General features: G+C 45.6%; 1 protein-coding gene and 1 long non-coding RNA gene across 3 annotated transcripts in view; one reads left to right on the top strand and one right to left on the bottom strand.

Annotated features, from left to right (window-relative positions):
• Window positions 1–18,834, bottom strand: part of SLC4A7 (solute carrier family 4 member 7) — a 441,084-nt gene that overhangs the window by 73,450 nt on the left and 348,800 nt on the right. For both annotated transcript variants that reach the window (XM_078663959.1, XM_078663958.1), the window contains 2 exons: window positions 17,555–17,686; window positions 12,609–12,709 (listed from right to left, as the gene is read on the bottom strand). In XM_078663959.1, coding sequence (XP_078520085.1) covers window positions 12,609–12,709; window positions 17,555–17,686 — 233 coding nt within the window. The remainder of the gene's footprint in view (window positions 1–12,608; window positions 12,710–17,554; window positions 17,687–18,834) is intronic.
• LOC144784879 (uncharacterized) overlaps window positions 1–18,834 on the top strand; it is a 334,923-nt gene that overhangs the window by 159,423 nt on the left and 156,666 nt on the right. The window lies entirely within an intron of this gene.

Raw genomic sequence — 18,834 nt, 5'->3', positions numbered from 1 at the left:
GTTTCGCAAAAGCTTTTAGGGCTAGAAAGATGGCCATCAATTCTAGGAGATTGATATGCATTTTCTTTTGCTGTACAGTCCAGAGTCCCTGCACTGTGTAATTTAGGACATGGGCTCCCCATCCTAGTAGGGATGCGTCCGCTGTTAACACTATTTGTGGGACAGGCTCTTGGAACAGTCGACCTTTGCAAAGGTTTTGTGGATTCCACCAATGCAGAGAGTTGTATGCACGACTGGTCACCAACACTAGGTCTTTTAGTTGCCCGTGAGCCTGGTTCCACTGCCTTGCTAGGCATTCTTGTAGCAGACGCATATGTAGTCTGGCGTGAGGGACTATGAATATGCACGAGGCCATCATGCCTATTAGCTGCATAAACACTCGAGCTGGTAGTGAGTGTTGGGGCCTGAACTTTTGTATTAGCGTCTGCATTCCCTGGACCCGTGCGGTGTTGGGATATGCTTTTGCTGACAGTGTGTTTATTGTCGCTCCCAGGTACTGTTCGACGTGGGAGGGTTGTAGGTGTGACTTTGGGTAGTTTAGTGAGAATCCTAAACTGTGCAGTAGGTGTATGGTCTTTGACATGTCGGCACATTGCTGGGCTGTTGGCGCGTGTATTAGCCAGTCGTCCAGATAAGGGTACACGTGTATGTGTTGCCTTCTGAGGTGTGCCACTACTGTAGCTAGACATTTGGTGAACACTCTTGGAGCTGTTGTCACCCCAAATGGCAGGACTTTGAATTGGTAGTGTTGCCCTTGAATGGTGAACCTCAAATACTTTCTGTGAGCAGGGTGTATTGGTATATGAAAGTATTCATCTTTGAGGTCTAAACTTGCTAGGAAGTCTCCCTGTTGAAGCAATGGTAAGACTTGCTGGAGAGTGAGCATGTGAAAATGCTCTGACAGAATGTAGAGGTTGAGGGGCCTGAGGTCCAATATTGGTCTGAGAGACCCGTCCTTCTTTGGAATTAGGAAGTATAGGGAGTATACTCCTGTTCCCTGATGTTGCAGTGGGACTGGTTCTATGGCCCCCTTTTGCAGCATACGGATGACCTCTTGCTGAAGTAACGTTATATGTTCCTGTGACATAGGACGGTGCACGGGTGGTATGTTGGGTGGAGTTGAGGTGAGCTCTAGGCAATAGCCATGTTGGATAATTTGCCTGACCCACTTGTCTGTGGTGATATTTAACCACACTTGTTGAATTGTTGTATTCTTCCCCCGACTGGTGTTATGTGGTCTGGGGGGAGTGTCAGGAAGTCACTGCTTTGTGTTAGTGGAGGATCCATTTGCATTGCCTCCACGACCTCTGCCTTTGGTATTGTTTCCTCTATAACCACCCCTGCTGGTATTCTTGTTATATGTGGATTGTATGTTAGTTTTGTAGGTGGAGGATTGCTGTGATGTTCCTGGCGCTCCTCCTCTATAATTGGAGCGACGAAAGGAGCCCCGGTGTTGTTGGGACTGGAGAGCTCCCATAGATTTTGCTGTTTCTGCATCCTTTTTCATTTTGTCCAGAATTGAATCAACTGTTGGACCAAATACAAAGTCTGGGTTAATTGGCTGATTAAGAATTGTAGATTGGACTTCATTCTTAAAGCCTGATATGCGAAGCCATGCGTGTCGCCTTATTAGCACGCTGGTATTGATGGATCTGGCAGCTGTGTCTGCAGCGTCTAGTGCACACTTAATGGATGCATTGGTGATGAGCTTTCCCTCTTGTATAAGTTCATCTGCCTGCTGTTTGTATGGATCAGGTAAGTGTTGGAGAATTTCCTCCAAACTGTCGTAGTGCGCCCTATCATATCTGGCTAGCAAGGCCTGTGTATTGGCTATTCTCCAGGAGTTTGCTGCCTGGGCCGCCACTCTTTTGCCTGATGCCTCAAATATCTTAGATTCCTTGTCTGGAGGTGCAGCCTCACCAGTAGTCTGTGAGTTTGCACGCTTACGTGCGTTTGATACCACTAAGGAATCTAGGGGTAGCTGTCCTTTGATGTATGTGGGATCTATAGGTGCAGCTCTGTATTTCTTCTCAATTCTTGGGTTTATGACCCGGGCCCTAGCAGTGTCCTCAAAAATGTCACCTGCGTGTTTTAACACCCCTTTTAGCATTGGGAGTGTTTTAACAGGTCTTTCAGATGATGTGAGTGTATCAAAGAGGAAACCTTCCTCAATAGCATCAGAGTGCATATCTACATTGTGGTAGGTTGCTTCTCTAACAGAAAATTAAATGCAACTGTATCCTCTGTGGGTGTAGGGTATACTGCAGGGTCTGTAATGGGCAGAGTCCCTTCATTGTCTGGTTCCCCTCCTGTACCCCATGGCTGTGTGTCTGGGTCTGTATTTGGGTTTTGTGGATACCCAAAGCCTACATCTGCGTCCTGATCTTCATGAGGGTTGTAGTCAGAGCGTGTTGGTGAGGTTGGGGTATAAGGAGTAGTAGGCATAGCAGGAGCGATAGGTTCAAAGAGGATTGGAGAGGTAGCAGAGTCTCTCTTTTTCTTTAAGGGGATTCTGGAAATGTCTTCTGTTGGTAGAGACCTTTTCTTTTTAGTATACACAGTCACTTCACCAGTTATTGGATCAATGTAGATTTTTGACTGGTTCTCTGTGGAGGGATCTGGGTGAAGAAGCTCCTCTTCACAGTTTTTGGTGTTACAACCTTTGGTTTTTGTTTCTTCGGGTCGATGGTTTTTGGTACCTCAACCGTTTTAGGTGGTTGTATCGCTTTTGGTTGTTTTTCAACGGGTTTTGTTGGTTGAACGACCTTTACCGGCTTCACAACTTTTTTCGGACCGAGCGATGTTGTCGGTTCGAGAGTCTCTTTTTGTTGTTTTGGAGCCTGCTGTTTCGGTTCGATGCGGTTTTTCGGGTCGATGGACTTCGGCTCGACAGATTTCTTTTCGTCCACCTTTGGTTTCGGTTGGACGTTAGTTTTGGGCGTAGGCCTTGTTTTGTCGTCGACTGGTTTGTTCCCCTTGTCGATACCGGAGGCTGATTTGCTCGATTCAACGTGTTTTTGGGGGGTCGATTCGACGTGCTTTTGTTTTTGCGTCGAATCGACGTGTCTTGGCTTTGAGGTTGACTCGACGGCCTTTGGTTTGGAGCTCGACTCGACAGCTTTTGTCTTCGATGTCGACTCGATTGTTTTTGGTTTCGAGGGTACTGTGGCCTTCGGGTCGACGCCTTTAGGCTTCGATACCTTCGGGTCGACGTAATTTGGTCCGAAGACTGTATTGTCGACAAGTTTCGGTTTTGATGGAACCGATGTTGTGTGACGTGTCTCAGAGGGCTCTTTCGATATGTTCTTAGCCGGGCGGTATGGCGGGGCTGTAGAACAAGGTTGTTGGTCTCGGCTAAGGCCTGCTGGCGATGCCTTGACCTGAGTCTCTGATAGAGGTGTAGTGTCTATATGGGGCGGTGTACTCGCGGTTCGCCCCTCGCCGTCATCGGAGTCGTCTTCAACTGCTACGATTTCCTGATCATAGTCTTCGAGATCGACGATTAGTTCTCCCTCTTCGGGGTAATATTCAGAGTCGGGCTCAGAGTATTGTCCATCGTCTCGGTCTGAGTCTTCGGCGCTTGCTAGATCGTCATTGTCCCCGAAGATGTTATCGGGCTCCGGCGCCGATCGTTGCATTTCTTGCCGCGCGTCTATTCCGAATAGTCTTTTTTGATCGGAATTGGAACAGGCCAGGCAACTATCTTCTTTGTGATCTGGAGATAGGCATTTGTTGCACACTGGATGTTTGTCTGTGTGTGGAAATTTCGAGTTGTACTGAGGGCAGTACTTGAATGGACTTCGTTCCATCGACGGTCGGTCCACGTGGTGTCGACAAGGCCTCACGGCCTGATTCGACGACTGGAGTGCAACCGAGTTGTAAAAAGAGTATCGGCACCGAGCGCTTAACAATAACGACGGTATTCGAAGGCCTTTTGGCCTTTTAAGAAGTTTTCTTGATTCCGAACTTGGAGAGTAGGAAAGTACATCCGAACCCACTGGCGGAGAAAAACAATCTGGGGATGGAGAGGATGCCCATGCGCGCTGTAGTCCAAGGGAGGAGCCACCTATCTCGTGATACTTCGAAGACTCTTCCAGGACAACAATGTGCAATCATCCGGACCCAACACTAGGCGGCGATCTATGCACATATATGAATTCAGCAGCCCACATGCCTCGAACATATACTCATGCTAAAGAATTCCAGTACCACACCTTCCTGGCCCAATCCAGGGTAATTCGGATGTCATAAGCTCCGTTATTCTTGATATTCAGAACACAGGGCAGGAGAGATAGCGGTGGGAAGGCATACAGGTGTCCCTTATTCTATTTCAACTTGAACTTGCTCTTGCATTAACTCTAAAGTGGTAATATTTCAGCATTGTGCATTCAATAGTGGCAGAAAAATCTACCCAGAGCTCTCCCCCATTGGTCTATAACGCCTAGCACCATCTCGGAATGTAAAAGCCACTTGTGACCTGCCAGACTTATGCAAAGGCATTCGGGATCCCAAACAGGTGGTTCATGACCAAGACTATGTTCTGGGGCTCCAGCCACTTCCACAGATGCGAAATCCGTCCACTCTGCCTTTCTTTTTGAAGCACCAGGTGGCTGTGATATACATGAAAACCTACATCAGCCTCTTGCTGACTGACATTAGGAAAACCTTCAGGGTCAGATGGATGGCCTGTCGCTCCAGCAGGTTGATATGTTGCCAGTCCTCCATTAGATACCAGAGGCATCAGATCTGTACCTCCCCAAGTGACCACCCACAACCCAGTAGCAAAAGGTTCTCATTATTGTTAGCTGTGGGTGTGATGGGTAGAGTGGCCTACTGTAGGACTGATTGTGATTGGTTACCAACCACTGCAGATATTGGGTTGTCTCCTTTATGACCAGCATAGTGTTGGAACGTCAGCCTTGATGCTGGGCCCACTGGGTCTTAACTTTCCAGTACAGGGCTTGCATGTGCCAACGAGTGAAGTTAACAAGGAAGAAGCACGAGGCTAAGAGGACAAGAAACAGAGTCATACTCACCAGGATCCAGGATTGAGCCGGAGATCAGGAGCATAGAAAGCACAAACTCATCCCGGACTTGTAGGGGTGGAGGAAAAGCCCCAACTCCACCAGGATCACCTTCAAATGAACGGAAGTCTCTGCAATGGAATCAGGTGGGACTTTTGCTAGTTGATGGTAAACTCCAGTGATGTCAGGAGTTCCGCCATTATCTGGAAGCGGTCCATGAACGACTGACAAGCCCACCTTCAGCAATCAGCCGTCAAGGTATGATAATATAACACCTCCCGACCTCAAGAGTATGGGCAGGGGCCATCACCATCACATTTGGGAACACCCAATGGGGTTCTGGTAAAGCCGAAGGGGAGCACAGCACACTGAAAATGCTCATGGCCTACCTGGCACCACAGGTATATGGAAATATCTATTCTGCAAGTTCAAGAACACCACCAGTCTTGCAGGTGCAATTTGAGCATTTTAAACTTGTCCTTACGTAAGAAGGCATTCTGGAGTTGGAGGTCAAAGATCGGACTGAGTTTGGTGTCCTTTTTTGTGACGAGGAAATAGGAACAACAACCCCACCCATCTTTCTCTGAATCAGATACCTGCTGCATGGCACCCTTTGAAAGCAACAGGCATACCTCCTGCAGATGCCCTTCTAAAATGGTTCTTGTGCAGTAGGTATATTGGGAGGGAAAGAAAGGGTAGGGCATCGCCCTTTTAAACAATGTGCAAGACCCATCTCTTGGATGTTATGGATCATCGACCTGGGAGAAAGTACTGAATTACAGCCCCCAAACACCCACCACCCCCCTCGTCTGGTCACAAGTGTTAAGGATAAACTACAACAGTTTCTTCATGTTTGTAGCAGCGGGTGAGGAGTTGGAGGACTGGTGCCCCTGTTTGACTGTGTGGTCTGCCAGCTCCACATCTGCATCTCCCAAAAGCACTTTGCCTTCCTGGCCAGTAACTCAGTAAAAGGCAGTCTATGCCTATTTGCCAGTCCCATGGAACTGCCTCTGAAGTTTTGGAACCACATGAGGAAATGGCCTTACAGAGGTTAATATCCCCTAAAGAATGTGCTGTGGCTCTGCTTTCTTTAATGTGGTCCAGAGCAGAATCTGCCTCATCTCTGAAGAGGCAAGACCCATCAAACTGCATTTCCATTACTGATGCATGTATATTACTAGAAAATCGTATCTCATCCAGGCAGGTCTACACAGCAAAGGTACAGACTTCCTTGCCAGTAAAGACTGTGGTATCCAAGCCTGAATGGATGGTGTACTTGGCTGCGCCCTGCAAGTCATGGACCATCTGGGCCAAAGAGGCCTGAAAGTCTTTCTGGTCCACTGGCAATGTCCTATGGGCATTTGTAAATCAGCCCAGACAGACAGACTTGAATTTACAGAGCTCAGTGTCAGTTTGGAAAAAGAAAACCTATGCTTGCCAAAAGGAATCCATTCTTTCTAATTCTCTAGCTGGAAAATAGTTCACCTTATTGGTCGAGGCCTCCACAAGGAGCCTGGTGACGGAGAATGAGAAGTTGAGTCGCCAGGCTTCGGCCTATGTTGCCTGGCAACCAGCAGGGCTAACAGGTGGGCAAGAACATTGCTTCAACTAGGTAGCTTTAAGAGCATCAGTGAGGGACTCATTAAATGGGACTATGGGGGCAGTTGTTGCTTCCTCAGGCAGCAAAACTTGTCATACTATGGCTGGCCTCTGAATCACCACTGCTAATAAGAAACTTTCTTCAGGTGGTGGCTCACATAGCAAGTCAAGCTCTATCCCAGGAGAGGGATCAAGCCCACAGCAGTTATGGAAAGCAAGAAATAAGGCATCAGTACAATGAGGTGCATCCTCTGGCACAGAATCAGAGTCAGAACTAAAAATAAAATGGAGCCTCTGGTGATGGTAGCAACGCTATAGAGGCACTGGGTTAGAGTCTACTTGCATGACAACTTGTTGCACGTTTCTAATTTTGCAGCTGGACACTGGCTGAGCTCGAACCATCATTGGTCTGGGGTTTGACATGCATGTCTGTACCGGATCATCAACTGGCACTGACGGGGTGGTAGGGGCTAAAGTGGATCTTGGGACCAGATAGGAAGTCTGTACCAGGTCCTCAGTGACAAGTGGTGCCAGGAAAAGACCATTGCGGTAACCCGAATGGAGGCCCCTGCTGTTCAAGTGGGCTCACAAGGCGCACCAGTGGGAGACTAAAACACACTTAAGATTTGCAGACTGGCTGTTTTGAAGGCCTGTATCTGCTGTGGGGTGGACGATGGACCAGGGTATATTGAGAATCAGTGGCCATGGTGGTGGCAAGGAATCGGTGGCAAGGGTGGTGACTTCGAGTGAGTGACACTTAATTTTGTGCCTTGTAATTGGAGTCAGAGTGGCAGGATGGGGTTGCGTCATGCTTCGCTTTATGTTTGTGCTCAGACTAAGACTTACTCTAAGACAGAGTGAAAGTGTAGTGGATGGGGGAGGGGGGGGGGGGGAAGAATAGCCCAGTGATTTGGACTGGGCCAGTGACTTGGAGTGGGACCTGCATGAAGACTATCACTACTTCCTGTGTTTGACAACATCCAACTCAGTTTACCGGTCTCTAATCCCCTTAAGGGGTATTAGGGCAAATTTATCGCACAACTTTAAGTCCTGCACGGAGCCCACACACCGAATCCTGTTTTTTTTTGGTGGGGACATCGTTCCCTAGCACACTGTTAGAGTAATTTTTAGGAATTGTCAGAAGACAAACAAGCTGGGAGCATAGCTCCAGATCTGCATCAAAATGTGCAGAAGGAGTGGCACTTATATGTAGCTCCAATCAGTCACTTCTGGGGCAGGTTGGAGTCAGAATGGTGCAACATGGCAGGCTAGAGCTCTGCTACAACATTCTCTGGATCCAGTCTAGTGCGTGGGAAATATTTTAAGATTGGATTAAGAATCTATATAACTATTGTGATAATTTGATCTGTTCTTCATACTGGATATATACGATTCAACAAATCCAAATTTTCTCATTTCTGAACAAAGCCGTAGTTTGGGAAGAGTAGAGTACTTTGGTAGCAAAAATCTATAACAGTTAAAATACCAGCTGCGGAAATTCATTATGTTAGAGATGGTTAAGGGGAACTTCAGTCAAGCAAGTCTGAGGTGATCTTACTACACAAAGATCCAAAAATTGAGACTCTGAAGACAAAGAAAGGAAAATGCTACTTACCAGTATGCATCTGTTCTTGGCATGTAGAGCTGCAGATTTCTACACTTTGCATTAGATCGCCACCTGGTGTTGGGCTCGGATGATTGCATGTTGTCGTCGTCTTGGAAGAAGTCTTCGTAGTCACGAAATAGGTGACTCCTCCCTTGGACGATAGTGCGCATGGGCATCGGCTCAGTCCTTAGATTGTTTTTCGCCCTGATGGGAAATGATGGAGTCCAAAGAAAGAAAGGATGTCCATGCGTGCATATCTAATTAAGATAAAACTGGAACAGATACAGGTCCCGGGGAGGCGGGAGGGCGTGCAGAAATCTGCAGCTCTACATGCCAAGAACAGATGCATACTGGAAAGTGATTCAGAAAAGGGGGTGGTGATGAACAGAGTGTCGGAATTAAGCAGACCACTCTTACCCAGTCCAAAGATCAGGGCTTGATCCATCACCGTTATTTAGCTCACTGCCCCATCCCAGCTCAGAACCTGGCTATATGCAAATTAGTCTGTCCCTGGCCCAGTGCATCATGGGAACAGGGCAGACCAAACTACCAAGCCAATTCTTCACCAGAAAGGAGACAAGCTTCCGGGGACCGGTTTCTGCCATTTCAGGCATCGTCGGCCCGGCTTGCTTGAATCCTGATGGAGCAGTGAGCAAGGGACTCATGTCTGAGTATACCCTGCCACACCTATAGAGCCAAAAACGATTCAGAAAAGGGGGTGGTGATGAACAGAGTGTCTGAATTAAGCAGACCACTCTTACCCAGTCCAAAGATCAGGACTTGATCCATCACCGTTATTTAGCTCACTGCCCCATCCCAGCTCAGAACCTGGCTATATGCAAATTAGTCTGTCCCTGGCCCAGTGCATCATGGGAACAGGGCAGACCAAACTACCAAGCCAATTCTTACACGGGTCATCTGTGTCTTTCCCTCCCCCCATGTTATACTGATCATCATCAGCATCCTGAGGAGGTGTATGTTGTGGAGAATGAGGAGGAGAATTTTGAGGTGAAATGTTTAAAGGGAGAGCAGGAGAAGGAGATACAGGAGAAGGAGATACAGGAGAAGGAGATACAGGAGAAGGGTGCATAGGAGATGTGGCAGAGTCCTTCTTCTTGACAGGCACTGGAGGTGTAGGTGCTTCCTGTGTGGTGTGGTGGAAACATGTCCTGTTTCTGGGTCTATGTATATCCTCTTTTGCAAAGGATCCGGTTTAAAAAGCTCTTCTTGAGAAATTGCTTTCGGCGCCGATTTTTTCGGCTATGGGCCTGGTTTCTGCTCATCTTTAGCCTTAGGAGCTGTATAGTCCTGTGGAGTACTTTTCGGCACCGAGGGTATTGTTTTCGGAGTCGAGGCCTGGTTCGAGGGCTTGGAGGCATCGGAAACAGGCTTTGTGGGTTTCGGCACCGAAGATTTTGGGATGGAAGTCTTTCAGAACCGGGACTTCTTTCGGTTTCGGAGCCGAGGGAGCTCGTATCGGCACGTGCGGTTTGCTCGGTATGGAGCTACCAGAAGGCTTTAATCTTTTCTTCGGAGCCGGGCTCGATGGCGGGGCTTTCGAAGCAATGTCTCGGTTTTGACTGGGACCCGAAGGCAGAGTTTTGACCTTAGCCTTTGGTTTAGGGGCTGGGGTAGGGGCAGTCGTACTCGCGCGTTGACCTGATGGTATGGAGTCATCGGAGTCCTGTGCCTCAGATACGATCTGGAGATCATCGGAATCTTCCACGGGGACACATGGACCTTCGTCAAAGATATCCACCGGTTCCGGAGATGATCTCTGCATGTCGCGTCGACGGGCCCTCCGATCTCGAATGGTTTTCTTGGAAAGGACGCACAAGCTGTGCAGCCCGACTCGTCGTGTTCCAGTGATAAACACAGATTACACACCTCGTGATGGTCGCTGTGTGGAAATTTCGAATGGTGTCCTTTCCATGAGGTGTAGGCCTCACCACGTGGGTAGGCCCAGCGGCCCGCGTCGACGACCGGAATCGAAGCGATGAGGTAGAGTCTCTGTATATTGAAGTTAAATTTTGTTTTTAGAAAGTTTTGCGCGTCGAAGTCTTTGAAAAGTAGATTTTCGAACCGGAGCGGAAAAGTTGCATCTGAACCCAGTGGCGAAAAAAACAATCTAAGGATGGAGCCGATGCCCATACGCAGTATCATCCAAGGGAGGAGTCCCCTATCTCGGGACTACAAAGACTTCTTCCACGACAACAACAACATGCAATCATCCGAGTCCAACACCAGGTGGCGATCTAATGCAAAGTGTAGAATCTGCAGCTCCTATGCCTCGAGCAAAATTAGGTCAAAAACATGAAACCCAATGGAGGGGGGGGGGGGGGGGGGGGGGGGGTAGGTTTGCACAAATTTTTTCCAAGTGGCAACAGGAAAGCATGTGTCCAGAGCATTTTAAAATACTTCCATCCCTTCAATGACAACAAAACTAGTGTCCAGAGAGAAGTTGTGTAGGTAGAGTAGGTGCAGCAGGAGACTATATAATGGTTTAAAGCTCCTATTTACAAAGCATAGTTTCAATCGTTTGTAGCAACTGATGTTAGTACTCTGAAAATCGAGCTGCATTTGGTTAGTATTTAGTTGTGTGAGTTTACAAACCTACAAAAAGCAAGCCTGCCCATGAAAAAGTTAAAAATTATATTTAAAACAGCAGGTACCAAGCAGTTTCTTTCATAAAACAGATCTGCAATAAAACGTGTCTTTTTAAAAGATGTGAATATACAGGAGATAAAGTGTTGCATAACTTTCACACCTGTATGCGAGCACATTGCAAAGCCTGGATTTTCTTTACAATGCTAAATATATCCCACTACACACAACAGGCAGTCTAGTGGTTGCAGTGGCACAGTCTTTCAGTACTAACAGACCTAGGCTGCAGTGAAACTTGTAAATCTATTCACCAGGTTGTGTATATAATAGGACAATCTACCTATTGAATTAGAATGCCTTTAAAAAAACATAAAAAGAGCACAACCATGTACAGCAATGTATGCATGAATGGGCATGCACTCGTTTTTCTGAATAATGTGTTAACTTGCTGCTCACTCACTCGCGAGTGATGTGGTCATAGTTTTACCCTTCCAGTACTCAAAACATGCAACTAACCAGATGACAATATCACATCTTTGCTTTCATATCTGTGCCCGGTTGAACATTTAGTAGCAAAACATTTAAGTATAGCTATTTGTCTGTATTGGAAAAGACCAGGTACAACTCATGTATGGCAGAAAGTGTCTCTGCATACTCTACTAAAACAAGCAGTACAGAAGCCAACAGGTCTGGCCTAGGTAAGCCTTAATTTTCTTTGTTGCAAATATTTGCACAACGAATTAAAGGTTAACATGAAAAAAAAACAATGCTGCCACCTACCTAAAGGTTGGGTATGGGTACGTGAACGAGTTGGGGGAGTTTATTAATGACCCATCTTAAACAAAAATACATTTAAACAATCATTGGCAAAGCAAATATGTCTGGCATTGTCCTACCAGCCTTTTGATGTGGATGCTGGTTTCAATGCCATTCTCTTTGTTAAACAATTGTCTGGGTGTGTGGGAGAGATTGTGCAGCTGAAATCTGCCAGGCCCTCACCAATATGAAGGGCAGAAAAAATTGACTAAGGCCAAAAAATGTGTCAAAAACACATCGCACGAGTAGTGCCCAATGCTTTAAGAACTACTTTTGGTGTGAAAGTGATAGTTATGAAAGAGCAGAATGCCACTTCTCACAATGAAGCTAGGCAAAGGTTGAATTCGACTGATCCCACTGCCCCTTCTGTGTGCAGTAGTGGTCAGAAGAAAAATGTGAATAGATTCAGAGGGCTGGTTGAAAGACCCTAGAAGTAAGTACATTATATGTATATTTGAAGGAAACTCAAATGTTAGCTAATGCCAGACGTATGGAAAAAGAAAAAAAAGAAAAATTAAAAGAAAGCAGGGAATACACCCCCCCCCCCCCCCGCCAATCATGTCTCCTAAGTGGATTGTTTTTAAGATAGATGTGTGAAGGAAAAATGCCAACGGTTGAGGTGGGGCTAACTCGTTGCCTCATACTGTACATTGCAGAGGGTGGAAGCAGAGTTCTGACAAAGTCCCTTTATGTATAATTTGCATATTTCTGGATTTTTTTGTGGAAACATTAGGCAGGCAAAAAAGTTAAAACTGCCTCTTAGTGAGCACTAAAAAAGGGTATGTTTTGGAATCTGCTGCAGTAAAATTATAAAATTAAAAGTATAAATTCACAATTTTGCTTGGGTGTCTGAAGCAGCTAAGGGACAAACAACCAGGCTATTCAGACTGAGCCAACTGGTTCATAAACAAGAGGTACTCAAACTGTTTACATCAGGTAAGAGCACAACAATTACATACCTGTATTTCAAGCCCTTCACAGGAATCTTTAAAACATGCGTATCTTCGTAGGGAAGCTGCACACTTTCAAGATCCTCTGGCTTCATCATTCGTTCTGCTTCCTGCAAACAAAAGAACTTTATCAATACTCATTCTGGTGGATACTCTTTCTAAATTCAGATTTCTAAACTTTAATTTCTCCTGACATAAGACTGGATCTGGAAACCTTCCCAGTGATAGCTCCCATGTGCTAACAAGTGGCGCCATCACACTCTGCAGTAGCTGCAGCATACCTCCATAAGTGATGGCACAGAGCCATGTATGTCGCCCCCTATGCAACGATGTTAGTTTACCACAAAGCAGTCCTTGCCCTTTGACATGTAGAATCAGTAACAGTTTGAGAACTGTGGCAGAAGCAGACTAACTTGGCACCTTATTATCATCTAGAAGTCAACTCCACCAAACGGGGAGGAGGGCTAGCAGTGAGCTATCTCCACTCAAATGTATCTACCAGAAAGAGTGCCTTGTTCTTATGATGGATACTTCTAACCGCAGATTCCTGACATTTTTTAATCAGTAAAGCAGAAAGGGTTGAGAGGGGTAATCATTAAAGGCTAAGAACGATGCTAAGCAACCTTTAATGGTTCGAAAGGCAAGAAAGTTTAGCCTGCAGCAGAACGATCACTGTTCTCGCATGGCATGCACTCTGCACAACTTTCAGAATAGATAGACTTCATGGACAGACTTTGAGCGACCAAGATATCTACCACTTCATCAGGCAGATCAAATCTATTGAACTGGAGGCGCTCAATGTCCATGCATGAAGGTGTATGTTGTGTAGGTCCAGATATAGAATCTGTTTCTTAGAGTGGGGCAGCGAGAGACTATATAATACCATACACTCAGAGTCCAGACTGGTGCTCTGAGGATGAGCTCAGTTGTTTCAGACCTTCTTCTGAACCTGGAGAAGCAGAGGCAGGAACACGTTAAGGAAACTGGAGTGCCATGGAAGGTGGAACGGATATACCGGAGAACCTTGAGCTTAAAACTTTAAAGGACAATATGCTAGGTGAGGTGGTGCAAGATTTACCCAAGGCATGCCTCACTGGGTGCAGACGCCACTCATGATAAACTAGATGGAGTCGGCTGAGCTCATACGCCCAGGCATTAAGGGTCCATACCATATGGTTAAAAGTCAAAGAAGTTCTCTGAAAGTCCAGCCAGTACCACAGCATCTGTCACGGCATCTGTCACGGCACACGTAACACCCCCCCCCCCCCCCGTTGCAATATCACATGGCAGTCATTTTGCCCATTAGAACTTGCAGGGCTGCCCTTGATGGAAGGATGAGGCCTTAGGAGTCAACCAGATGGAAAACTGCTCCATAAGTTTGATGTTGTACATCTGCTCCAGTGGTGGCCAGAGGCTTCCGAAACAGTTTACTTGTAATCCAATTTCTCGTGTCATGTGCATGTTCATTAAAGAACAAGTTACTTACCTTTAAAAATTTTTACTGGTAGAGACAATCAAACTAGAGATTTCTAATCTTGTGAATTTCCTCTAAGCACCAGACTGAATCTGGAGAATTTACATGGCAATTCCCTCTAGTGTCAGTAGTTGGTGTCAAGTGGCTCCGCTTCAGATCCATCCCGCCCCAGATGTGACATTTGGGGCCACTGAATATGCATGGAGATCAGTTTTTCTGATCGCGGCATGTGCTATCGGACACAGATCTCCAATAGAAATCAGAATATGCTGGTATGCAGATCTATAGACTGGATTATTAGACTGTGCGGGTTAATTCAATGTAACAGGCAAGGTTTCTGCGGTTAGAGTTCTTATCAGAAAAGGGGGTTACTGTAGGTAGGTATCTACTTCCGATAGGGACTTCTAACCACAGATTCCTCACCATTTGAATAGATACCAAAGTAGTACCTCCTGTTGGGTCTGTGGAATGGCTCAGTGTAAAAAATCCTTCAGGGCAAAGTGCCCACCCCATAACACCTGACTTTTCAGGCAATAGTGCCTCGTAAACGTGTGAAGTGATGCTCATCTAGCAGTCCAGCAGATGTTTAAGACTGGCACACCACGTGCCAGTGCAGTGGTAGCAGCCTCAACACTGGTGGCATGAGCATGCCAGCTATATGGGGTTGCATTTTGGCCTGCCCATAGAAGATCTTAATACTGAAACAATCAGTTGAAAGATAGTTCTCTGGCACAGCTTTCCTTTTTCGCACCAGATAAGCCCCCCCCCCAACAGTTAATTGTCTAAAAGATGGTCTTTGGTCCAATCAATGTAAAACATGGAGGGCCATCTTAGGGTCAAGATGGTGGAGATGTCCACTGGGAGCAAGAGGCCTGCTGTTTGGAAATACAACCGTTTCAAATGAGTGAAAATGTTAAATGAAGAGTTAACTTATTCATTAAGATAACTTTTTATTTCAATTTTCTCCCATTTATAAACATTCAGAAACACAATTTTGTTCTCGCACTATAATATTGAGTAGAAAGGGACTTTAGTTGAGGAGTTAAATCCCTCAGTACTTCAGTTCTTCACCTCTGTGCCCCAGTCTGGGCCATAAATCTGACTGAGCTCTTTTCATTATCAGGCCCTGCTATCCTTAGCTCGATGATAATGTAAAGTAAACAGACTTCACTTAACCTCAAAAGAAAAATGGGATCCTGCGCTTGTTCAGACATTAATTCAAGGCTGTGAACTACTTTGAAGGGGTTTGGGAGCTACTGGTAGCGCGCGATGAACTGGTTGGAGACACCTGGTATTAAAGATCATGGTAGAATACAAATGTGTCTTGAATGGAATGTGCTATTAAAACCAAACTTGCAGCAATGGGTAACATGGGCCGATATGTCCACTGATTAAGGTGAATACATATTCCTTCATAGCAGCTATAGAATATAAAAAACATTCGACCCTAGCTCAACTTTACTGCATTGCAAAAAGCAAACATCTGAAACTACATCCAGCAAGCACACCTGTCTGGGTGCTACCCCTTACCTATTACCTCAAAGGAGTGTTCACATAACGCCCAGGATGGGAATGAGAATCCTGGCAATGTCGACTTAAGGTCAAATGTGACAGGGTGGGCACTGTGGCACCTTCTACATTGCGGAGACTGCTTTGCAAGCCCAAACTGGTAAGACTAGGGATCAAGTTCAGAAGCAAGAGAGGGATTGACATTCTGGAACCAAAGAGCACTAAAATAGTTTTAATGGCACAATTTCCCCCCTGCAAAGGACATGCATCATTTTTCTGCACACAGAAAGTGGGAAACCTTGCAATTTTAATTGGATCCGCTAAGCATCACAACCGACGCTGGCCCAATTCAACAGTAAACTTTGTTACCTACCTAATATAACGAGTGGAAAGATAGTCCAAACAAACCTGTGTACTCTTTGGTAATTACAGTATGCTTAGGACCTATACCTCCCTGCTCTTTTGATAAAAATCACAGCTGCCTAACCAATGGTAAGATGAATGTAAAAAAAAAAAAAAAAACCTGTGCTCTTGGGGTCTGAACGACTGAGCCTTTCCTCCTCTTTCAAAGGATGAGGTGAGGCAAATGTTTCTAGGATTATGACCGCTTGTTCAACATGGAAAGGCATCACCACCTTTGGTAGGAATTCAGCTTGAGACCGTACCAGTTTACCTGGAAAAAAGGTGATTATAGGAAGGCTAGACCAAAAGAGCCTGTCGACTCACCCGTCATACACGTTATGGCAACCAGGAACACCATTTTTAACAGGGAGTAGAGAGAATGGACAACTGTGCATTGGTTTAAAAGGGGTGCATATTAGAAATACAAGACAGATTTAAGTCTGCTGTGGCATGATGAAGGGCTTAGGTGGACACAAGTGTTGTAAACCTCTTTGAAAATGAATTATAACTAGTGATTTGAACAAGGGCAGTTGGCCTTGTAATCATAAAAAGGCTTAAAGTGCCGAAAGGTAACCTTTAACGGTGCCCATAGCACGTCATTAAGCTAAAAACAAAGCAAGCAACAGGTCCAACAGACAAAGTCAAAAACTTGTCCCAGCATACGCAGATTTAGTTGAAGGATGCCTGGATGCCAAGATGACTGCTACCTCGGGAAGAAGGCCAAAGAAAAACTGCGGCCGTTTAATCTCCACACATGGAGGTGCAGGATGCGTGGGCTGGAGTGCAGGAGCCTGCACTACTGAGGCTACAAGAAGTCCTGCTAGGCAAGTAGACCGAGAAGCCACACAGTAAAGGCGTCAAAGACCTCTATTTGCAACAGTCCTTACTAGGTTTGAATTCTGGATTTGGGGGCTGACCTACCTCGGAGACTTTTTTTTGAAGAAAAATCTCTTCACAGAAGGAGCAAAGCTTTGCAGCTTCATATGAAGGCATCAGATGAAAGGAAATGATGTCGGCAAGCATGGGTGGCGCTTCAATGTGACCAAGTTCATCGCTGCTGGAGCAGAATAGTGTAGACAAAAAGCCAGGCAGCCAAACGGCACCAAGGTGTAATTCCTGCCATTTTCCAAGTACGACCTGCATCACATTTTAGCTGCCTAGTGAGAAGGCAAACAACATGTTCCAAACTAAAAATCTGAAATCACGCCTAAATCCATGGCTAGACTTTTACTATGTTAACTATTAGACAATTCCAATACCTCTGCACTGTTAATATGAAGAAAAAAAAGACAAGTTAAAAACAAATATTTCCCGACCTTAAATGCCTTAAACTACTGCCGTTGAGAAGTTAATATTGACTGTAAAACTTCCAAATTATCACTTATTAAAATAAAATACAGAGAATTCAGGCATCAGAGTGTCATCAGTAGAATCCTTTTATTCTAGAAAATGAATGTCAGTATGTATGAATGGGTGTTTACTCAGAGTGAACCAAGTTCATCCACTAGACCACATCTCTCCGAACAGCGTGGGTGGATGATTTTTCACATTTTTGATTCATTTAACTTACCTCCTTTTCTTTCTTTTTCTTGTCATCCTCTTTTTTCTTTTTACTTTCTGGCATAAGATCATCAAGCCAGCTGAGTTCTCGATTTGTGAAACAGAAATCCAACAGTTTCCGGATGAACACAAGGGCGAGAACCTTAGCAAAAAGAAAAAGAAGAATTTGTACTCTGCACAAAATGGAGATAAACAACTTCACACAACCGCAACTTTTTTCCTAGATATACTTTCCTAACATTCATTTTTCTAAATTGTCAACCTGGAGAGACCATCATGCTATTGTACTGGAAAAAAATGACAACACTAACTCTTATGCATAGTTTATTACCATCTAGGGGAAAGAAGATATGGTGCAGTGGCCAGAGCAGTAGACTCCGAAGCGCAGGGTTCATAATTCGAATCCCTGGCGCTGGCAGCAGCTCATCATGTGATTAGGCAATAGGTCACTTAATCTTCCTGACAGCCACCAGCTCCTTAAACCCTTGAGGGGTGATATGTTTGCGCTTAACAAATACAAATTATATAAGAGGGGACTGAAAGTCAAAAAGGCCAATTACAAAATGTCCAACCCACAAACAAAATTGCTTTTTTCTTCGAAGCCTTTGAGGCATAATATATTTCAATGTCTTTTTGAACTGAACACCCTAACCGCGGTGGCAATTCCGCCGTAGTGCGGGCGTTCTATTGAGTGGGCGGGGCTGCGACGGCCGTTGGCAGCACTGGGGAGGGAGTGCTCCGTTCTATTGAGTGGGCGGGGCTGCGACGGCCGTTGGCCGTTCGCAGCACTGGGGAGGGAGTGCTCCGTTCTATTGAGTGGACGGGGCTGCGACGGCTGTTGGCAGCACTGGGGAGGGAGTGCTCCCGTCGGCCGACGGGAGCACAGAAGGGGTGAAAGTACATTTGTTGCATACAATAGCAAACATTTTCCCAACGTCAATGTTTCACTTTCACTGGTCATTTGGCAAGTACCGTTAATTGTGGTATGCAAGATAAAATAAACAAAAACTCAAAGATCAGTGGATAGTTTGGTCCCGGATTCGGTGGCTTGGTAGGAGAATTATCAACCTCCGTTCTGCTTCTGTGGATGCACGGTGTGTGTGAGCGAGTGAGTGATGCTATTTTCCCATGACTATCACCATTTCGATATACCTGCAATCTACCTGTAATGGGGAAAAAAGACTAACACTTCAAGCATGACCATCTGTTAACTAAATTTCCAGATGAAATGACAATCTTCCTCTGCTATACGGGCCTAAGCAAAGACATCTTTAGCAAGTATGCGTTTAG

Source organism: Lissotriton helveticus, chromosome 10 (genome assembly GCF_964261635.1).
Source record: "Lissotriton helveticus chromosome 10, aLisHel1.1, whole genome shotgun sequence".
NCBI lineage: Eukaryota > Metazoa > Chordata > Amphibia > Caudata > Salamandridae > Lissotriton > Lissotriton helveticus.
The sequence above is the reverse complement of the archived record's forward strand: the minus strand, read 5'-3'. Positions and strand labels throughout refer to the sequence as shown.